This window comes from Terrapene carolina, unplaced genomic scaffold, assembly GCF_002925995.2.
Source record: "Terrapene carolina triunguis isolate 2854851 unplaced genomic scaffold, T_m_triunguis-2.0 Scaffold89, whole genome shotgun sequence".
Taxonomy (NCBI): Eukaryota; Metazoa; Chordata; order Testudines; family Emydidae; genus Terrapene; species Terrapene triunguis.
The window spans coordinates 28,378,422-28,395,685 of record NW_020664440.1 but is presented as its reverse complement, the minus strand read 5'-3'; the positions used below and the strand labels follow the sequence as shown (position 1 = coordinate 28,395,685).

The following is a 17,264-nucleotide window of genomic DNA, read 5'->3' as shown; positions in this document are numbered from 1 at the left end:
GGAACACCAGTTCAGCTGTAGAAAGGATGGGGGGGGGGAGAGAGACGAGCGTAACCCCTATGTTCTTAGGGTGATTTATATCCACCCACCATGGCCCAGCCCCATAGAAATGTCCAGTGACTGCAGGGGATACAGGGTTGGGAGCCTTGGGAAAGAGAAGGAGGGATGTGGAGATACCAGGGGGCTGTGGGTTAGGACTGAGGGGCCCGGGCAGGGCTGTGGAAGAGCCCAGGGTTGAGCTAGCAGGGGCTGTGTTCAAAGGGGACAGGCTGTAGGTGGCTGGATACTGGATAGGCCAGGCTCCATGAAGTAACTAGTTCCCCATGTCTTGCTCAGAACAGGGATGGGTCCCGCCGTCCCTTCCTGCCCAGCCACAGCTCAGAGACAAAGGGCTGCCAGGCCAGGAAGCAGATGTCCGGATCCTGAGGCCATGATAAGTAAGAGCTGACAGCAGCGATCCAGCTCTCTCTCCCCAGCTCTACAAAACCCAGGAGCCTCCAGGCTGGGAGGATCTGGGGAGGGGGCTGTTCCCCAACCCACCAGCCAGGAGCACAGTAGGAAGCCAGGGCGGCTACTTGGCATGCAGAAACTTTGCCTATGGAGACATGGTAGCTAGACACAAAGCACTGGGCTGCAAGCAGTGCGGTAGGGGGCGCTCTCCCCTCGCAGTCAGTGCTGACCCCAATGCTCCAGCGAGGCAGTAGGGGGCACTGTGCTGCAGAGAATAGGGGGGCTCAGTAGAGGGCATTCTGGCCTCACAGTCAGTGCTGACTCCAGCGCCCCACCCCTCACTAGGGGGCGCTGTGCTGCGTGGAGGGGGTTGGGGGGTTTCAAGTTCCCCACAGGCACAGCTAGGTCTGCCCAGGCTGTAGCAGCTATGCCTGCTGCCCACAGGAGGCCAGGAAGTGCCTGTTTGTTAGTGCTGCCTCACTGGGCCTTTGCAAGGGCTGGCAGGCAGGCAATGCATCACTCCCCTACGTACCCCCCCCCAGCACCATGCATAATGGAGCATGGGCATGTGGTCCCCAGCCACCTGCACACCCACTAATTCTTGCTTCTGCTCCTCCACCCTGGGCTTTCATGCTGGCAAGCATTGACTCCTGGCTTGGGTGCAAGCTTAGGCCTTAGCAGCCCCTAGTGGCAGCATGCGACTCATGGGGACCAAGAACACACGCTGTTTTGTATCCAACACAGTGGGGCCCCAATCCCTGCCTGGGGCCCCCAGGTGCTTCCCTGATACAAATAATATCCACCCTCCTGGCCCCAGCTCTGCCTGACTGAGCATGGAAAGTCCCTACTCGACCGTGTGTTTGTGTCAATAATGTGATAACCTTTGAACACTGCATCCAGTCCATTCCACAATGGCTGAATGTCCACAACAGGCAGAGCCAGTGCTTATTTGTGCCAGGGTTGAGCCCTGGCACCTCTGGGCTTGGCAGTTCATAGCCCTGGCACCTCTGTTTGCTGTATCAGGTATGAATATAAAAGAATTGCTTGAGCCCCTTTCATTACAAATTAAGCACTGGGCAGAGCCCTATGGATTTTGGGGGAAATCCAAAAAGCCAGAGAGGGTATCCACAGCCCCCCGCATGGGGGAGGTCGGGGGACTGTGGCATGGGGAGGAATGGAGAAGGGGTGAACAGAGCCTATGGTGGGGGGAAGAAAGGGGATCCCGACATTATGTGCGGGAAGAGTGCCAGGTGGCAGTGGGAGATTGGTGGGCAGACAGAGCCTGGCAGGGGGGAGATTGGAGGGAGTCCCTGAAATCGAGAACAATGGGCAGGTGGCACCCAGGGAGCTGTGGGGTGAATGGCAGGGTGCAAGGAGCCCTGCTGAATGTAATGCACTTGGCTGACAGAAGCAATAAAATGTTTGAGCCCTTAGTTACTTTTATTCCCCTTATGATGGAACTGGGCATTGTGTCAGCATCTGACATTCCCAGGGACCCCTAGAGGTCTACCAAGGTGTTTATAGGCCTCCCATCACTGTGTCGTCAGGCCTCTTGTGGTCATTTAGGTTTGTATCCTTACAGCATCCCCTGCAGTAGTGCCGTCGCCATTGCATGGGGGGAAACTGAGGCACAGAAGAGCTGAACCCAGGAGCCCTGAGTCCGAGCCCAATACACCACTTCTTGGCTAGGAAAAGCTGACTTTAGAGATGTTATGAAGAAAGAACTGGGGAGATTTAGCCACAGCCTAGATGTGAGCACCTATAGAGAGGTCCGAGTTGAAGATGATGCCCAGGTTAGGGGCCTGAGTGACAGGCAGGAGGGGGTGGTGTCCACAGTGACTGAGAAAGGAGGTAGGAGGGAGGGGGAGATTCTGAGCTCTGGTTTAGCCATGTTGTGTTTGAGCCGACCGACAGACAGCCACGAGGTGATGGCAGAGGCAGGCAGGGATTTCAGTGTGGACAGGAGGGGACGGGTCTGGAGCAGAGAGGTATATCTGTGAGTCAGCAGCATAGAGATGGTAGTTGAATTTGTGTTTGCGGGTGAGATTACTGTGACGGGTTGGATCACAGAAACCCCCTTGGGAGCTGCCACCCGATGTGCAAAGACTACCCCTGCTTCTGTTTTCCCTGCCAGCTCAGGACTCCAGCACCCTGTCTTGCTGAGCCAGACACTTCCGTCTGCTGCAACACAGACTCAGGGTCTGAATCACTTGTCCCAAAGCTGCAAGTTTACTTGAAAACAGCTCACAGAAGTGTGCTTGTCTTTAGCACTCAGATGCCCAACTCCCAATGGGGTCTAAACCCAGATAAATCCGTTTTACCCTGCATAAAGCTTATGCAGGGCAAACTCATAAATTGTTCGCCCTCTATAACACTGATAGAGAGATATGCACAGTTGTTTTCCCCCAGGTATTAATACATACTCTGAGTAAATTACTAAATAAAAAGTGATTTTATTAAATACAGAAAATAGGATTTAAGTGGTTCCAAGTAGTAACAGACAGAACAAAGTAAGTCACCAAGTAAAATAAAATAAAATGCGCAAATCTATGTCTAATCAAACTGAATACAGATAATCTCACCCTCAGAGATGCTTCAGTAAGTTTTTTCTCAGGCTGGACACCTTCCAGGCCTGGGCACAATTCTTTCCCCGATACAGCTCTTGTTGCAGCTCAGGTGATAACTAGAGGATTCTTCATGATGGCTCCTCTCCCCCCTTTGTTCTCTTCCACCCCTTTATATATATTTTGCATAAGGCGGGAACCCTTTGTCCCTCTGGGTTTCCACCCCCCCTCACTGGAAAAGCACCAGGTTAAAGATGGATTCCAGTTCAGGTGACATGATCACATGTCACTGCAAGACTTCATTACTCACTTGCCAGCACACACATATACAGGAAGACTCACAGGTAAATACAGCCATCTGCGGATAATGGTCCTTGCTAATGGAGTCATCAAGATTCCAAACCATCCTGAATGGCCCACACTTTACATAATTACAATAGGCCCTCAGAGTTATATTTTATATTTCTAGTTTTAGATACAAGAGTGGTACATTTATACAAATCGGATGATCACACTCAGTAGATTATAAGTTTTGTAATGATACCTCACAAGAGACCTTTTGCATGAAGCATATCCCAGTTACGTTATATTCACTTTTTACCATATTTTTCTAAAACTATCCCAATTACATTATATTCACTTATTATCATGTTTTTATAAAACCATACAGACTGCACAATGTCACAATTACCTAGAACTAAGGGGAAGAGGGAGAAGAGAAGGGGGCCAAGGGCAGAGCCCTGTGGAACACCCACAGAAAGGAAAATCCTCCAAGGGACACACTAGGAATGATTAGAGAGGTAGGAGGAAAACCAGGAGAAGACACAGTCACCGGAGCCAAGGGAGGACAAGATTTCAGGAAGAGCATAGCTGAGTGACCCATCAGCCATCTTGGACACAAAACAGATACGGATGGACAGGGACAGAATCCAGGAGTCCTGGCTCCCAGCTCTAACCACTAAACCCCCACTCCCGTCCCCCAGCCAGGGACAGAATCCAAGAGTCCTGGCTCCCAGCTTTAACCACTAAACCCCACTCCGGTCCCCCAGCCAGGGCCAGAACCCAAGAGTCCTGGCACCCAGCTTTAACCACTAAACCCCACTCCTCTTCCCCAGCCAGGAACAGAACCTTGGAGGAACTGGAGATGGTGCCTGTAGATGAAGCAGCTAGTATGAAGCTGAGAGTCCCTGTCCCCACCCCACACTGTCACAACTCACCCCTCTCCCCATGCTCAATGTGATCCCTCTGGTGTCGGGGGAAGAGAACTTCCTCTGGTGAGGGAGCTCAACACCCTCCCCCTCCCACAACCAGGGACCATCCCAGCCAGCTCCTGTGCCAGGTTCCCAGCAGCATTCTCTGCTGGAAACACACAGGCAGCGCAGATTTGGTATAACCAGAACCCTTCCCTACAGGCCCCCCTCACTTCATTCTCTCTCCCACCCAGCCCCAGGGTGTGCAGTGCACTGCACTGCACACCCTGGGGCTGGGTGGGAGAGAGAATGAATCCCACCGGACAGACCTTAGTTACGTTGCTTAATGCCCGACTGGGGAGGTGCCGGGATGCCACAGTGATGAGTGTGGGAGATGCCATGTGCAATAGAAACAGCCCAACGGGGTCCCATGCCTCAGCCTTTGTACAGTCTCTTCTGGGAGTGCCCCCTTTAACATGCCAGACCCTGGACTCAACTTTTTGCCAAGGTGAGCCCCGTGGCTCCACCGCTCCAGGATTGGGCCCTCAGGCTCCAGCTCCCCTGTTTCTCACTGGCACTCCCAGGGAGTTCTGATGGGTTCGGACCCCTGGCAGAGACTTCTGCTCGTCAGGGAGCAATGCCATCAGGGAGGATCTGCTGTGAGATGGGGCAGGCTTTTCAGAGCAAGCTGGGGATTGTTAGTCAGCTGGAATCCAGCACCGAGGGGCCCTTAGGTGAATAGAGGGAAGGCAATACTGAATTCAGAGTCCATCACCTGCCTCACTTCCCCAGGCATACTGGACCCCAACTCTCTATCTGGGTCCCTGTCTCTCTGTCCTGAGCAGCCGAGTCCTTAATGCTGTCCCCTGGCCAGGGCCGCCCAGAGGATTCAGGGGGCCTGGGGCAAAGCAATTTCGGGGGCCCCTTCCATAAAAAAAAGTTGCAATACTATAGAATACTATATTCTCGTGGGGGCCCCTGCGAAGCCCGGGGCCTGGGGCAAATTGCCCCACTTGCCCCCCCCCCACTCTGGGCGGCCCTGCCCCTGGCACCTCCTTTGACCCCAGCTGCCACCCTGCCACATTCACAAGTTCTGTGTCCTTGGCTGCTAGTTGTTGAGAGTTAATGCCCGGTCCTTGGATTTCCTACCATCTCTCCAAGGCCCCCTATTCATACAGGACCCATTCTTGATTGGTAAAAAGCAACAAAGAGTCCTGTGGCACCTTATAGGCTAACAGATGTATTGGAGCATAAGCTTTCGTGGGTGAATATCCACTTCGTCAGATGAATGTGATTCTTGATCGAGCATTCCTACCAACCCAGACAGGCTGAGACACCAACCCACACGTGTTATTACCCCTGCCCCAGAGGAAACATTAATCCCTTCAAAACCAGTGGGTAGTAATACACAGCAAGTGGGGAAACTGAGTCACACCTATTGATAACAATTTTATCCTAATTCCCTACAGTCTTCACAGCTGTCCTTCCCAGGCCCATTTGGTACCTGGTGCCAGATCCAAACGCTGAAGCGCCATTGGGTTAAAGACTGAAATAATCCCCCTGCGTGGCTGCACTTATCTCAGTTCAAACCCAGCTCTGTTAGCCTGTGGATGCACCAGCACAAGCAGAACCAATGTGTGACAGAGTGGGATTTTTTTTTCATAATATTCTGTATGAATATTCTGTGTGCCTCAGTTTCCCCTTTGTGGTGCTTGGTTAACGAGGTGGTGGGAAAAGGATGTTTACTCTTTGTAGAGATCCAGGTGTGACTGACACCTGGGCCCATGCCCATGGAGAATCCAAGAAGACAATGGCCACTGCAATTACCCAGACATTTGGCACCTGGCAACTAACGACTATGGATGCCCCCCACCCTTAGGGAGCCAGCCAGGTGTGACTAGCTGGAGGACAAAGGGCTAAGGAGGAGGGCCAGGTGACAATGGTTGCCAGGAACGAGGACAAAGGACTGGGGAGGGGCCAGGTGGGGTTAAGTGTGGGTGACTGGGACTAAAGAGGGGGGCCAGGGGGCTCTGGACAGACCCAGAAGGACTTTGCTGTAACTTTCCCTTCTCTGTGTTAACGAAGGACTTTCTAGGCTGTGTTCCAGACATCTAATAAACCCCCTTGCTGTGACAGCGCTGGCTGAGTCACTTCCGTTTAAGGAAGTTGGGGGTGTGCTGCTCCCTTTGGGTGTGTCAGTCTCCCTCAGGTGTCCAGTTCAGAAGGACTCACTGAGGGGAGTTCATGGCATGACCCAGGGGTGCTGAAGGCTCCGAGGTTCGGACCCAGGAGGTGGTGAAGCCAAGAGGCCTGCCCTAGCGAGAGTGTGACCCTCGGGGGCTGACACACTGAAGAGGTCCTCCCAGAGACTGCTCCAGAGCCATACGAGAGCACCGGATCTGCGCATCCATGACAACGTCAAGTTTATTCAAGCCAACGTGCAAGCCACACACTCCCTTCACTGGCAGGTTTAATATCACCTCAGGTTAAAAGGGGGCACAGTAAAAACCTCAGCCGCATGGGAAGCTCAATCTGGGTTCACTCCAATTGCTTTGGAAACTTGGTGCAGACCCCTGTGCCCTGCTCTATATGTTGATTATGTCCCAGTGTAACTCTGGCAGGACGTGCGGCCCAATGGCTAGGCCATTCACCTGGGACTTGCAAGTCCCTGCTCTGCCACAGATGTTCTGAGCAAGTCAGCTAGGGCAAAACTTTCAAAAACGCCTGTCTCCGTGAACGCGATCGAATCGTACAAACGTCGACTGGAAGGGACCTTGAGAAGTCAAGTCCCGTCTCCTGCGCTGTGGGGAGACCACGTAAAAATCTAGACCGTCCCTGACAGGTGTTTGCCCAACCTGGTCTTAAAAACCTCCAATGATGGAGATTCCACAACCTCCCTTGGAAGCCTGTTGCAGAGCTTAACCACCCTGACAGTGAGAAAGCTTTTCCTAATATCTCACCTAAATCTCCCTTGCTGCAGATTGAGCCATTACTACTTGTCCCACCTCCACTGAACATGGAGAACAATTGATCATCAACCTCTTTGTAAGGGGGGCGGGAGGGATAGCTTAGTGTTTTGAGCATTGGCCTACTAAACCCAGGGTTGTGAGTTCAATCCTTGAGGGGGCCACTTAAGGATCTGTAGCAAAATCAGTACTTGGTCCTGCCTAGTGAAGGCAGGGGCTGGACTCAATGACCTTTCAAGGTCCCTTCCAGTTCTAGGACATAGGATATCTCCATTAATTAACAGCCCTTAACATATTTGAAGACTTATCAGATCCCCCCTAGTCATCTTTTCTCAACACTAAATATATCCAGTTGTTTTAACCTGTCCTCATGAGAAAAAGCAGAATTACCTCCTGTGTCTTACATACAACAGTCCTGTTAAAACATCCCAAAATATTGGCCTTTTTCACAACTGCATCACGTTGTTGACTCATTCAATTTATGATCAACTATAAACCCCAGATCATTTTCAGCAGTGTGACCACCTAGCCAGTTATTCCCTATTTTGTAGTTGTGCATTTGATTTTTCCTTCCTAAGGGCAATACTTTGCACGTGTCTTGATTAAATTTCATCTTGTTGATTTCAGACCAACTCTCCAATTTGTCAAGGTTGTTTTGAATTCTAAGCCTGTCCTCCAAAGTGCGTGCAGCCCCTCCCAGCTTGATGTCATCCCCAGATTTTATAAGAACACTTTGCACTCCATTATCCAAGTCATTAATGAAAATATTGAATAATACTGGACCCAGGACTGAGCCCTGCAGGACCCCATTGGGAAGTTGTATCTAGTTGGACAGTGAATCATTGATAACTCCTCTTTGAGTACAGTCTTTCAACTAGTTATGCATCCACCTTATAGGAATTTTATCTAGACCACATTTTTCTAGTTTGCTTATGAGAATGTCATGTGGTACTATGTCATATGCCTTACTAAAATCAAGATACATCACATTTACTGCCCCCTCCCAATCCATTAGGCCACTAATCCTGTCAAAGAAGGCAATTAGGTTGGTTTGGCATGATTTGTTCTTGACAAATCCATGCTGGCTATTCCTTAATACCCTATTATCCTCTGGGTGCTTACAAATTGTTTAATTATTTGTCCCAGTATCTTTCCAGGTATTAAGTTAGGCTGACTGGCTATGATTCCCTGGGTCCTTTTTGTTCCCCTTTTTAAAGTTAGGTCCTGTGTTTGCCCTTCTCCAGTCCTCTGGGCCCTCACCTGTCCTGCAGGAGTTCAACAGATAATTGCTAATGATTCTGAGATTGCTTCAGCTAGTTCGTTAAGTACCCTAGGATGAATTTAATCAGGCCCTGCCAACTTGAATACATCTAATTTATCTAAATATTCGTAACTGTTCTTCCCCCATTTTAGATTGCCATCCTTCCCCCTTGTTGTTAATATTACTTGGATTGAGCATCTGATCACCATTAACCTTTTTAGTTAAGATTCAAGCAAAATAGGCATTAAAAACCTCCGCTTTCTTGATATCATCAGTGATTAGCTCTCCTTCCCTGCTAAGTAGAGGACCTGTACTTTCCTTTGCTCCTAATGTATTTAAATAACCTCTTCTTATTGCTATTTATGTCCTTTGCTAGGAACTCATTTTGTGCCTTAGCCTTTGTGTCCCTATGTGCTTGTGCTATTCTTTTGTTCTCCTCCTTAGCAATTTGTCCATTTCCACTTTTTGTAGGAGTCACTTTTGATTTTCAGGTGATTAAAGAGGTATTCCTCCTATCTTTCCTTCACATTAGGATAGTGGGCAGTTGTGCCTTTAATATTGTATCCTTGAGAAACTGCCAGATCTCCTGAACTCCTTTATCCCGTACATTTTCTTCCCATGGAACCTTACCTACCAGTTCTCGGAGTTCGTTAAAGTCTGCTTTGGGGAAACTGATTGTCCATATTCTGCTGCTCTCACAGAACCATGAAAGCAGAATCAGCTGCTTTCCTTAGAATCATGAACTCTCTCATTTTTCCTGATCACTTTCACTCAAATTGTCTTTCACCTCCAGATTCACTACCATTCCTCCCTGTTGGGCATATTCAAGTCTACAATGGCTGTCCTCCCAGGTACTACCTTCACTTTCTGGAAAAAGAGAGGGGTTCCCAATACATTCCAGGAACTCACTGGACATTTTGTGTTTTGCCATATTACTTTTCCAGCTGATGTCTGGGTAGTTAAAGTTCCCCATTACTACCAGGTCCTGTATTTTGGATATTTCTGTTATTTGTTCTCCAAATGCCTCATCTGTCTCCTCTCCCTGATTTGGTGGTTTATAGTAGACCCCCTCCCATGATATCACACCTATTTTTTATCCCTTTTATCTTTACCCAGAGACTCCCAACTGGGCTGCCTCCCACTGCCTCCTGGACTACAGAACAAGCGTATATATTCTTGATGTATAATACAACCCCGCCTCCCTTTTTACCCTGCCTGTCCTTCCTGAACAAGCTGTACCCCTCCATACCAATACTCCAGTCATGAGGCTTATCCCGCTGTCATAAACATAGAGATAAGGGCAGCTGTACTGAATCGCTTTACCTGTAAGGAGCTAAGAAGCTCAAATAACCTGGTTAGCACCTGACCAGAAGGACCAATAAGGAAAGCAGATACTTTCAAATCTGGGGAGCAAGAGATTTTGTTTGTTCCCTCTCCTCTGGACAGAGAGAGAAGCCAAGCAGGGACAACATCTCTTGAAAATATACCTGGAATAATCCATCTAAGAATTACAGAAATTGTAAGTAAGGCAAGGAAATGCGTTAGGTTATCTTTTGTTTTAGCTTGTGAATTTTCCCTATGCTAAGAGGTGGTTTTATTCCTGTTTTTGTAACTGTAAAGCTGAGTCCAGAGGGGAATCCTCTGTGTTTTAAAACTTTTTATTACCCTGTAAAGTTACCTTCCTGATTTTGCAGGTGTGATTTTTACTTTTTTCTTTATAATAAAGTTCTTCTTTTAAGAACCTGATTGATTTTAGTGTCCTAAAGATAAAGGGTCTGGTCTGTACTTACATTAAAGGCAATTGGTTGGTATATTATTCTCAAACCTCCCCAGAAAAGGGGGTGAAGAGGCTTGGGGGGATATTTTGGGGAAATACGGATTCCAAGTGACCTGTCCCTAAATTTTTGTTTAAATCACTTGGTGGTGGCAGCAATACCATCCAAGGACAAGGAAAGGAATTTGTTCCTTGGGGAAGTTTTTAACCTAAGCTGGTAGAATATAAGCTTAGGGGGTCTTTTATGTGGGTCCCCACATCTGTACCCCAGAGTTCAGAGTGGGGAGGGAACCTTGACACCGGCCAAGTCTCTGTGATGCCAATTAAATCGTACTTTAGCTTATGGACTAATACTTTCAGTTCTTCCTATCTCTTCCCCACATTCCTTGCATTTGTGTTTAGACATCTAAGATGTCAAGCAAACTCCCCCACTGATTTTCCTCTTGTTGCTTCTATGATGCTATTGTAACCTTCCATGTCCCCCTGCAACATCTAAGTCTCAGTTAAGGTTGTCCTTTTATATATTTACCTTTTGTCACCTGCTCCCTTTGAACCTAGTTTAAAGCCCTCCTCACTAGCTTGGTGAGTCAATGTAGGAAGATGGGCACGCATATCACTTTGGTGACTTGCAATTTTTAGCCTTTGGTTCTGTGCCTCAGTTTCCCCATCTGTAACATGGGGCTAACTGCACTGCCCTCCAGGGGATTGTGAGGATAAATAGAGGAAAGGTTGTGGCATGCTGAGATGCTGCAGTAACTGGGACAGAGAGCCATGTTCGATACATGGCTGTCAGCGAGAGGAGTGATTTTATTTACCAATGTCATTACACTGAGTTAACGCCCAGTGAGATACACAGGCCCATATTCCATTTGGTCCTGGGAAAACTTAGACTTCAGACTTTCCCTGATCTGAAATGTAAAAGGTGTTGTCTCTCTTTAGGTTAAGAGGCACTGGGGAAGGCAGCCCCAGCCTGTCACCTAGGTTAACCCTCAGAGCGACACCCTTCATTTCTTGTCTAGCAACTCTCCGGCGACGAGGAGGAGTCTTGGGCTCTGCCCCCGTGTCTGTTCCCCCAGACGGATGGCTGACCTCGTTGCTTTCAGTCTGGGTCCCGCAAGTATCCTGTTGTGTGTGTTTTTGGAAGAGCATCTGCTGGCGGTTACCAGATTGGATTTCGCAAGGAAAGAGTCATTCACAATGGGATTTTCCACAATGGCCTAAGGCCTAGAGAACTGGGCTACTTGGACTGCAGGCCGAATGCAGAGATCGCCTAACTGATTCCAGAGGCAGCCCCTGAGGCAGAGTAAAGGGGAGACTGAGCCATAGAAGGGTCTGGCTACACTTCAATTAGACACTTGTGGCTGCCCTGTGCCAACTGACTCCGGCTAAGGGGCTGTTTAATTGCAGTGTAGACATTCACGCTCAGGCTGCAGCCCAAGCTCTGAGACCCTCCCACCTCTCAGAGTCTAGAGCCCAGGCTTCAGCCCAATCCCGAATGTCTACACTGCAATTAAACAGCCCCTTAGCCCGAGCCCCGGACAGCTGGCATGGGTAGACATCCCCTCAGACATAACTCCTTGAGGAAGAGAAGTGCTATCTCTCAGGCCAGCAATCCCACCCAAAGCCACTGCCCTGCCCTTCCCAGGACAGGCCCCCCAGAGGAAGAAGAGATGGAAGATTTCACCAATTTGCTACTTACCAAGAGATCCTGCCTGTGTGCCAAGCTCCGACCACCTGCTCCTTTGCTGGGTTTCATTTACCTCCCCCCGTGAGTTAAAGATCCCAAGAAAGGAAGCTGAAGAAGTTTGAACTCTTTTTTTTAGTCATCTTCTAGGAGGGACGCTGCCCTTGTTCCACCACAGGGTGAACATGCTGAGTGTGTGTGTTTGTGGGGAAAAGTGCCCTGTTAATCACACCCTGGGAGCAGATGCCACCCCCTGCTCCGAATTGGTCAGCTATGGCTAGTGAGGTAATCCTGGCTGGTGTGTGTGTGTGTATTCAAACAGCTGCTAGGTATCTGATTTAACCATCACAGCTGTGTCAGATCTTGAAGATTCAGGGGAGGGAGATGAGAAAAACAGCAACAGCAGCCTGGGACAGCTCTATTGCCCCAGGATGCCTCAAGCAGCGGTGAAACACAGTCCCAGCTGCTCTCTCTGAAGGGGTAAATTGTTAGTCCTGTTCCCCACAGCTGGGGAAGGACAGGCACAAGAGAGTCAACCCCCAAAGTCAAAATTCAGATTCCCAGCCAGGGAGTAAGATTCAGGCTCCGCACACAAAACTTAACTGGTCCCCAACACTGAGGTTCGTTCATTCAGGCCAGGCCAGGCCAGGCCAGGCCTCCTCCACTTGAATTGCCCCCTCTCAAGTCCAGGAGAGCTATTTTTATCTGACCCTTCACCTATCCTGATTGGCCCCCATCTCTGCTTTCCTCAAAAGCCTCACCTGGCCTGTCGGGATCAAAGCAGGGCAATTAGCCCCTGTCTTTTCCTGCTCATTGTTGGTCAGGCAACTCAGCTGCTTCCCAGGGCTGTGCACAACAGGCACTGGACCAGACACCTGCTGCAGCACAGACAGCAGAGAAGGCAATCGTCCATCCACACTCACTCAGACCACACACAACAGGTGTTTGATAAACTACAGCAACGTCTTTAAAAAGGAGGCCAAAACCTCCACTGCTGCATCCGGCCCAGCTGGTATTTAGGCACCTAACTCCCACTGGGGGATAAACACTGTTGCAGAGCTGGGCCTCCCGCCTTAAATCTCCCACTGCAGGACAAATGAAGCCATTGTGTCTCGTGTCACCCTCAGCAGGTGGCTCAATGACCTGCTGTGTTGATTTGAGCCCAGAGGTGACTTTAGCCACGATCCAGGGGTGCAAGGGCACTCCCGGAAATCAGGTGAGATCGCAGCATCATGCGGGTTTGGACCAGCTTCCCCAAACTCACCCCACCTCCAGTGGTGGCTGCCGTTCCGTGCGGAGTGCAGCACCACTCTGATTTCCCGGAGGAGTGGCTGGGCCAAACACGAGTGGCATTGCGATCTTGTGCCCCAGGTCACACTGCCTGGAGCAGGAAGCCAGGCCTACCCCTGCAGGCCAGGAGTCACTACTGTGGGGTGAGTGCGGGGCAGGCGCGATCCTCCACCCCAGGCCTCCCCCTGCGATGGTCCAGCATTAGGGGTGTGTGCCAAGTTTGTGGGTGCCCTCTGGGCTGTTTAGGATAGTGCACCCCATTGAGTAGGGAGACTACATCTGCCCTGCTTGCCCCCAGTGAGCTATTGAGTCTACCTCATTCGGAATTAGTTGAGGGGAGCTAGAGCAGTCGGGGCCGGGATCTGCTTGTTGGGTTTGATGTTTCCTTGCTGAGTCTCTTTCATTCACAACAAGCATCTCCAAGTGGGCTTTCCTTCAAACGCACCCCTAGGCCAGTAACCCAAGGGCCAAAGATTTAAGTGCCACTTGGCTTCACTTCTAACTTGCTACCTCTCACCCTCATCCCTCCGTGTGGATGCACATGTCCCAGGATGAAGGTGCTTTTTCCCCAGTTCCAGGAGGTGTTGGAGTCCAGCAGGCGGGAGAGGGGGGTTTGGGAGATATGGGACACGGGTGCCACTGATACAAAAGGGGATTGGTTCATGGCATGGCCAGGCCCAGCCCCTGAAAGGGGTGTCCCCTGCAGACTGGGTTCAGTGCACTACAGGTGCCAGCTAGTGAAGCTACACCTCTGGTACCAGGGGTGTGGAGTTGTAGCTGTGCTACAGCAATGTATGTGTGTGCGCACGCACACTCCCTCGACAACACAACCAACCCACTGCCCCCACACACCCATATACTCTCCACTCCATATACACTATTCCCAATAACCCACATGCTCCACCTCATACACCCCCCAACAACACTCCTGACACTCACACATCCTCATATATCCCCCCACTCCCTATATCCCCCAACAGTCCACCTCCCATCCCACAACTCTATATCTGCCCCATGCCACATACACCCCCCCCAACACCCTCAAGGCATATACCAACCAAAACCTACATCCCATCCCTCAAACACACACATGAGCTGTCTCTACTTGTAGCTTTTAATTGTCTCCCGAGACACAAGACACCATTGGTAGAAAAATACTCTTTGAGTGACAATAAATAGCATAGAAATGGCAGCTCCAACAATGAACACTGTGCAGTCCAGAGCACGCCCTGCGGTTCTGGATCAGCTTCTGGAACTTGGAAGCAAAAAAAAACCAACCAGTCCTGGTTCTTGGCTGGCCAGCGCTGCACAACCCTGCACACCTGAGGTTGTTCTGGATCAGGGAGTGGGTTCTAGAATGATTGGAGGGGCAGTTTGCAATGTTCAGGTGAGTTCTAGAATGAGGGAATTCTGGAACAGTCAGATGGAGGTCTAGAAACAGCAAGAGAGGTCTGGAACAGCTGTGAGTATTCTCAAATGAGCAATGGCAGCCTAGAACAGCTAGAGCGGTTCTAGAATGAACAAGTTTTGCTAGAATGGTCAGTCAGAGTCTAGAATGAGTGAGTGCCTGGTGAACTGGGACATCTGGTTAGGTTCTAGTATGAGACCATGAATGGCTGGGGGGGATTCCAGAGCAATCCAGAAGGAGGTCAGGCAAGCTCTAGTATGTTCCTGGAAAAAAACAGCAAGCACAATGGGAATTTTGGGAAGGTTGCCACATCCCAAAAGGAATGGGAGGGTGGGGCTGCTATGGAACAGACAGGAAGGGGCTGTGGGAGGGTCTGGGATGGTTCTGAAGCACAAGGACATTCTTCGGTAATGATGGTAAAGGGATGGACAGGTTCCTGACTCGTGAGTGAAAGATTCCAGGGAGCCCTGGAATAATCAAACACCGATGGCAGGGAAGGTTCTAGAATGTCACTGAAAGTTCTAGAGCTGAGGGGGAAATTCCAGATGGGTGTGAAATAATTGGGAGCCTGGAATGGAGTGTGTGTGTGGTGGGGTGCTTCTAGAATTATCTAGAATGACAGTGAAGGTTTGAAAGTGGAAGGGGAGATTTCAGATGTGTCTGGAATGAACAGGAAGTTGGGATAATGGGGAAAAAGTGCTAGAATGATCATAAAGGTACCACAGCTGAGATAAATGGTTCCAGAAGGGCCCTGGATGACAGGGAACAGTTCTAGAATTGTCTGGAACCATGTGGAAGGTTCCTGGTCATGAGGCTGGTTCCTGAGCAGGAAGAAAAGGGCTGGGGAAGCCGTGCCTGTCAGAGCGCCAGCAGGGTGGGGGAGTTGAGGGAGTCAGATGATTGGTCACCACTGCTGCTCCCACGCCGGTGGGCAGAGCTGCAGGGCTCAGGCGGGAAGGTATGGCCAGCAGAGGGCTCCCCTTCCCCTGGGGCAGGGTAGTTGAAGATCAGGCTTGGAGTGAAGGGAGTTAGCGAGGGTGTGACCATCAGGGTGGGGGTGTGCAGAGCCTCAGGCTCCAGGACCCCGCTGGGGGGAAGGCTGATCCGTGGGGGCACCGGTGGTGGGGGCCGACGTGGGACTGCTGGGGGAGGGTCCGGGGACTCCTGCTTGACAGGGGGTGGGGCGGACGGCCCCCCCAGCTCCTCCTCCTCTCCCGAGGACTCATCCTGCACTTTGCACACTGGCCGGTGGGCCTCCAAAATCAGCTCAAGCCTCTCCTTCTGCTTTTGCAGCTCTGCAATCTCCTTCTGCAGGCCTGACTTCTCCTCCTCCAACTGGTCCGTCTCCTGGGGAGGAGAGAGGTCAGGGGGAGGCAGGACACTTGGGTTCTATCCCTGGCATGGGGAGGGAAGTGGGGTCTAGTGGTTAGTGTGTGTGTGTGGGGGGGTGCTGGAAGTCAGGAGCTGTGGGTAAAATCCCCAGCTCTGGGTGGGGAGTGGGATCTGGCGGGTTAGCACAGGAGAGGATGGGGGATGAGATGTCTGGTTCTGTCCCCAGCTCTAGGAGTGGGAAGGGTACATCTTGCCCTACAGCCATCACAGTTCGCGTGGCTTTGATCCCATCCCTTGCAGAGCCAGGCAGGGTCAGAACTTGCATGGGCAACCTCCAATGAGAACTGAAGGGGGAGTCAGTAGGGGGACTCTCCCCTCACAGCCAGGGCTGGCCCCAATGCCCCTGCATGGTGCTGGGGGCACTGTGCTGCAGGGAGTGCTGGGGGGACTCAGTAGGGGGTGTTCACCATTTGCAGACAGTCCGTTAGCTCTTTCCTCCGGTTCCGGCACTTTGCTGCAGCCAGTTTGTTCCTCTCCCGTCGTACCCTGCGCCGCTCCTCTTCCTCGGGGGTCATCTGAAGTGCGGGCAAGAGAGGGGCAGGGGATTTCAAATGAGTGACAATGATGCCATATCTATCCCCTTCTATGTCGGTCCATGGACAACTGCCAAGGACCAGGTCCTTGTCAGGCTTTCACCCCAAGGAATAATACCCAGAGGGATCCCTCACAGTGCATTAAAGATGCAGCCACCTCTGGGGTGAGGTATGGGGGGCTTCTTATACAGGGATCCCTAACTCAGTGCTGAGATGAGATTGGGGTACTTTTCTAGTTAGGGTGGGGGAATTAGCTTTGGGGGAGGTATATAGGGATGAGGGGGGGAGGGGAAGGGTTGTTTTGGGGACATGGCAAGCATCCCCAAGGGTTAAAGTCTGGCTCAGGGAGCCAGCCCTCTCTGGCCCCAGTGGCTTCAGATGCTGCCTGAATTCCACAGGCTGGGGTGGTTGGGGAGGGAACACTCCTGGTATGCTGCTGGCCCCAGTGCCCCTTCCCTTTTGAGTCATCCTGTGGCTCCATGACTCAGCATGCTGTCATTTCCTCTCCTGCCTGCCCCCGGGGTGTGAACCCAAACGTCCCAGCCAAATCCCAGCTTGAATGATTCCCTTCTAAGACTAGAATGAGGTCTAGTGGTTACAGCAATGGATCTGGGAGCCAGGGTTCCTGAGTTCTAGTTCTAGGAGGGGCGTGGGGTCTGGTGGTCAGAGCAGGGGGGCTGGCAGCCAGGGCTCTGGGAGGAGCGTGGAGTTGGGTCTAGTGGTCAGAGCAGGGGGGCTGGCAGCCAGGGCTC

General features: G+C 50.9%; 1 protein-coding gene across 1 annotated transcript in view; it reads right to left on the bottom strand.

The window, feature by feature from the left end:
* Positions 1-14,995: 14,995 nt before the first annotated feature.
* FOSL1 (FOS like 1, AP-1 transcription factor subunit) overlaps positions 14,996-17,264 on the bottom strand; it is a 9,773-nt gene continuing 7,504 nt past the window's right edge. The window contains exons 3-4 of the mRNA XM_026650478.1: positions 16,387-16,494; positions 14,996-15,934 (exon numbers count right to left, since the gene is read on the bottom strand). Of these exons, the coding sequence (XP_026506263.1) occupies positions 15,446-15,934; positions 16,387-16,494 (597 nt within the window). The 3' untranslated portion in view covers positions 14,996-15,445. The remainder of the gene's footprint in view (positions 15,935-16,386; positions 16,495-17,264) is intronic.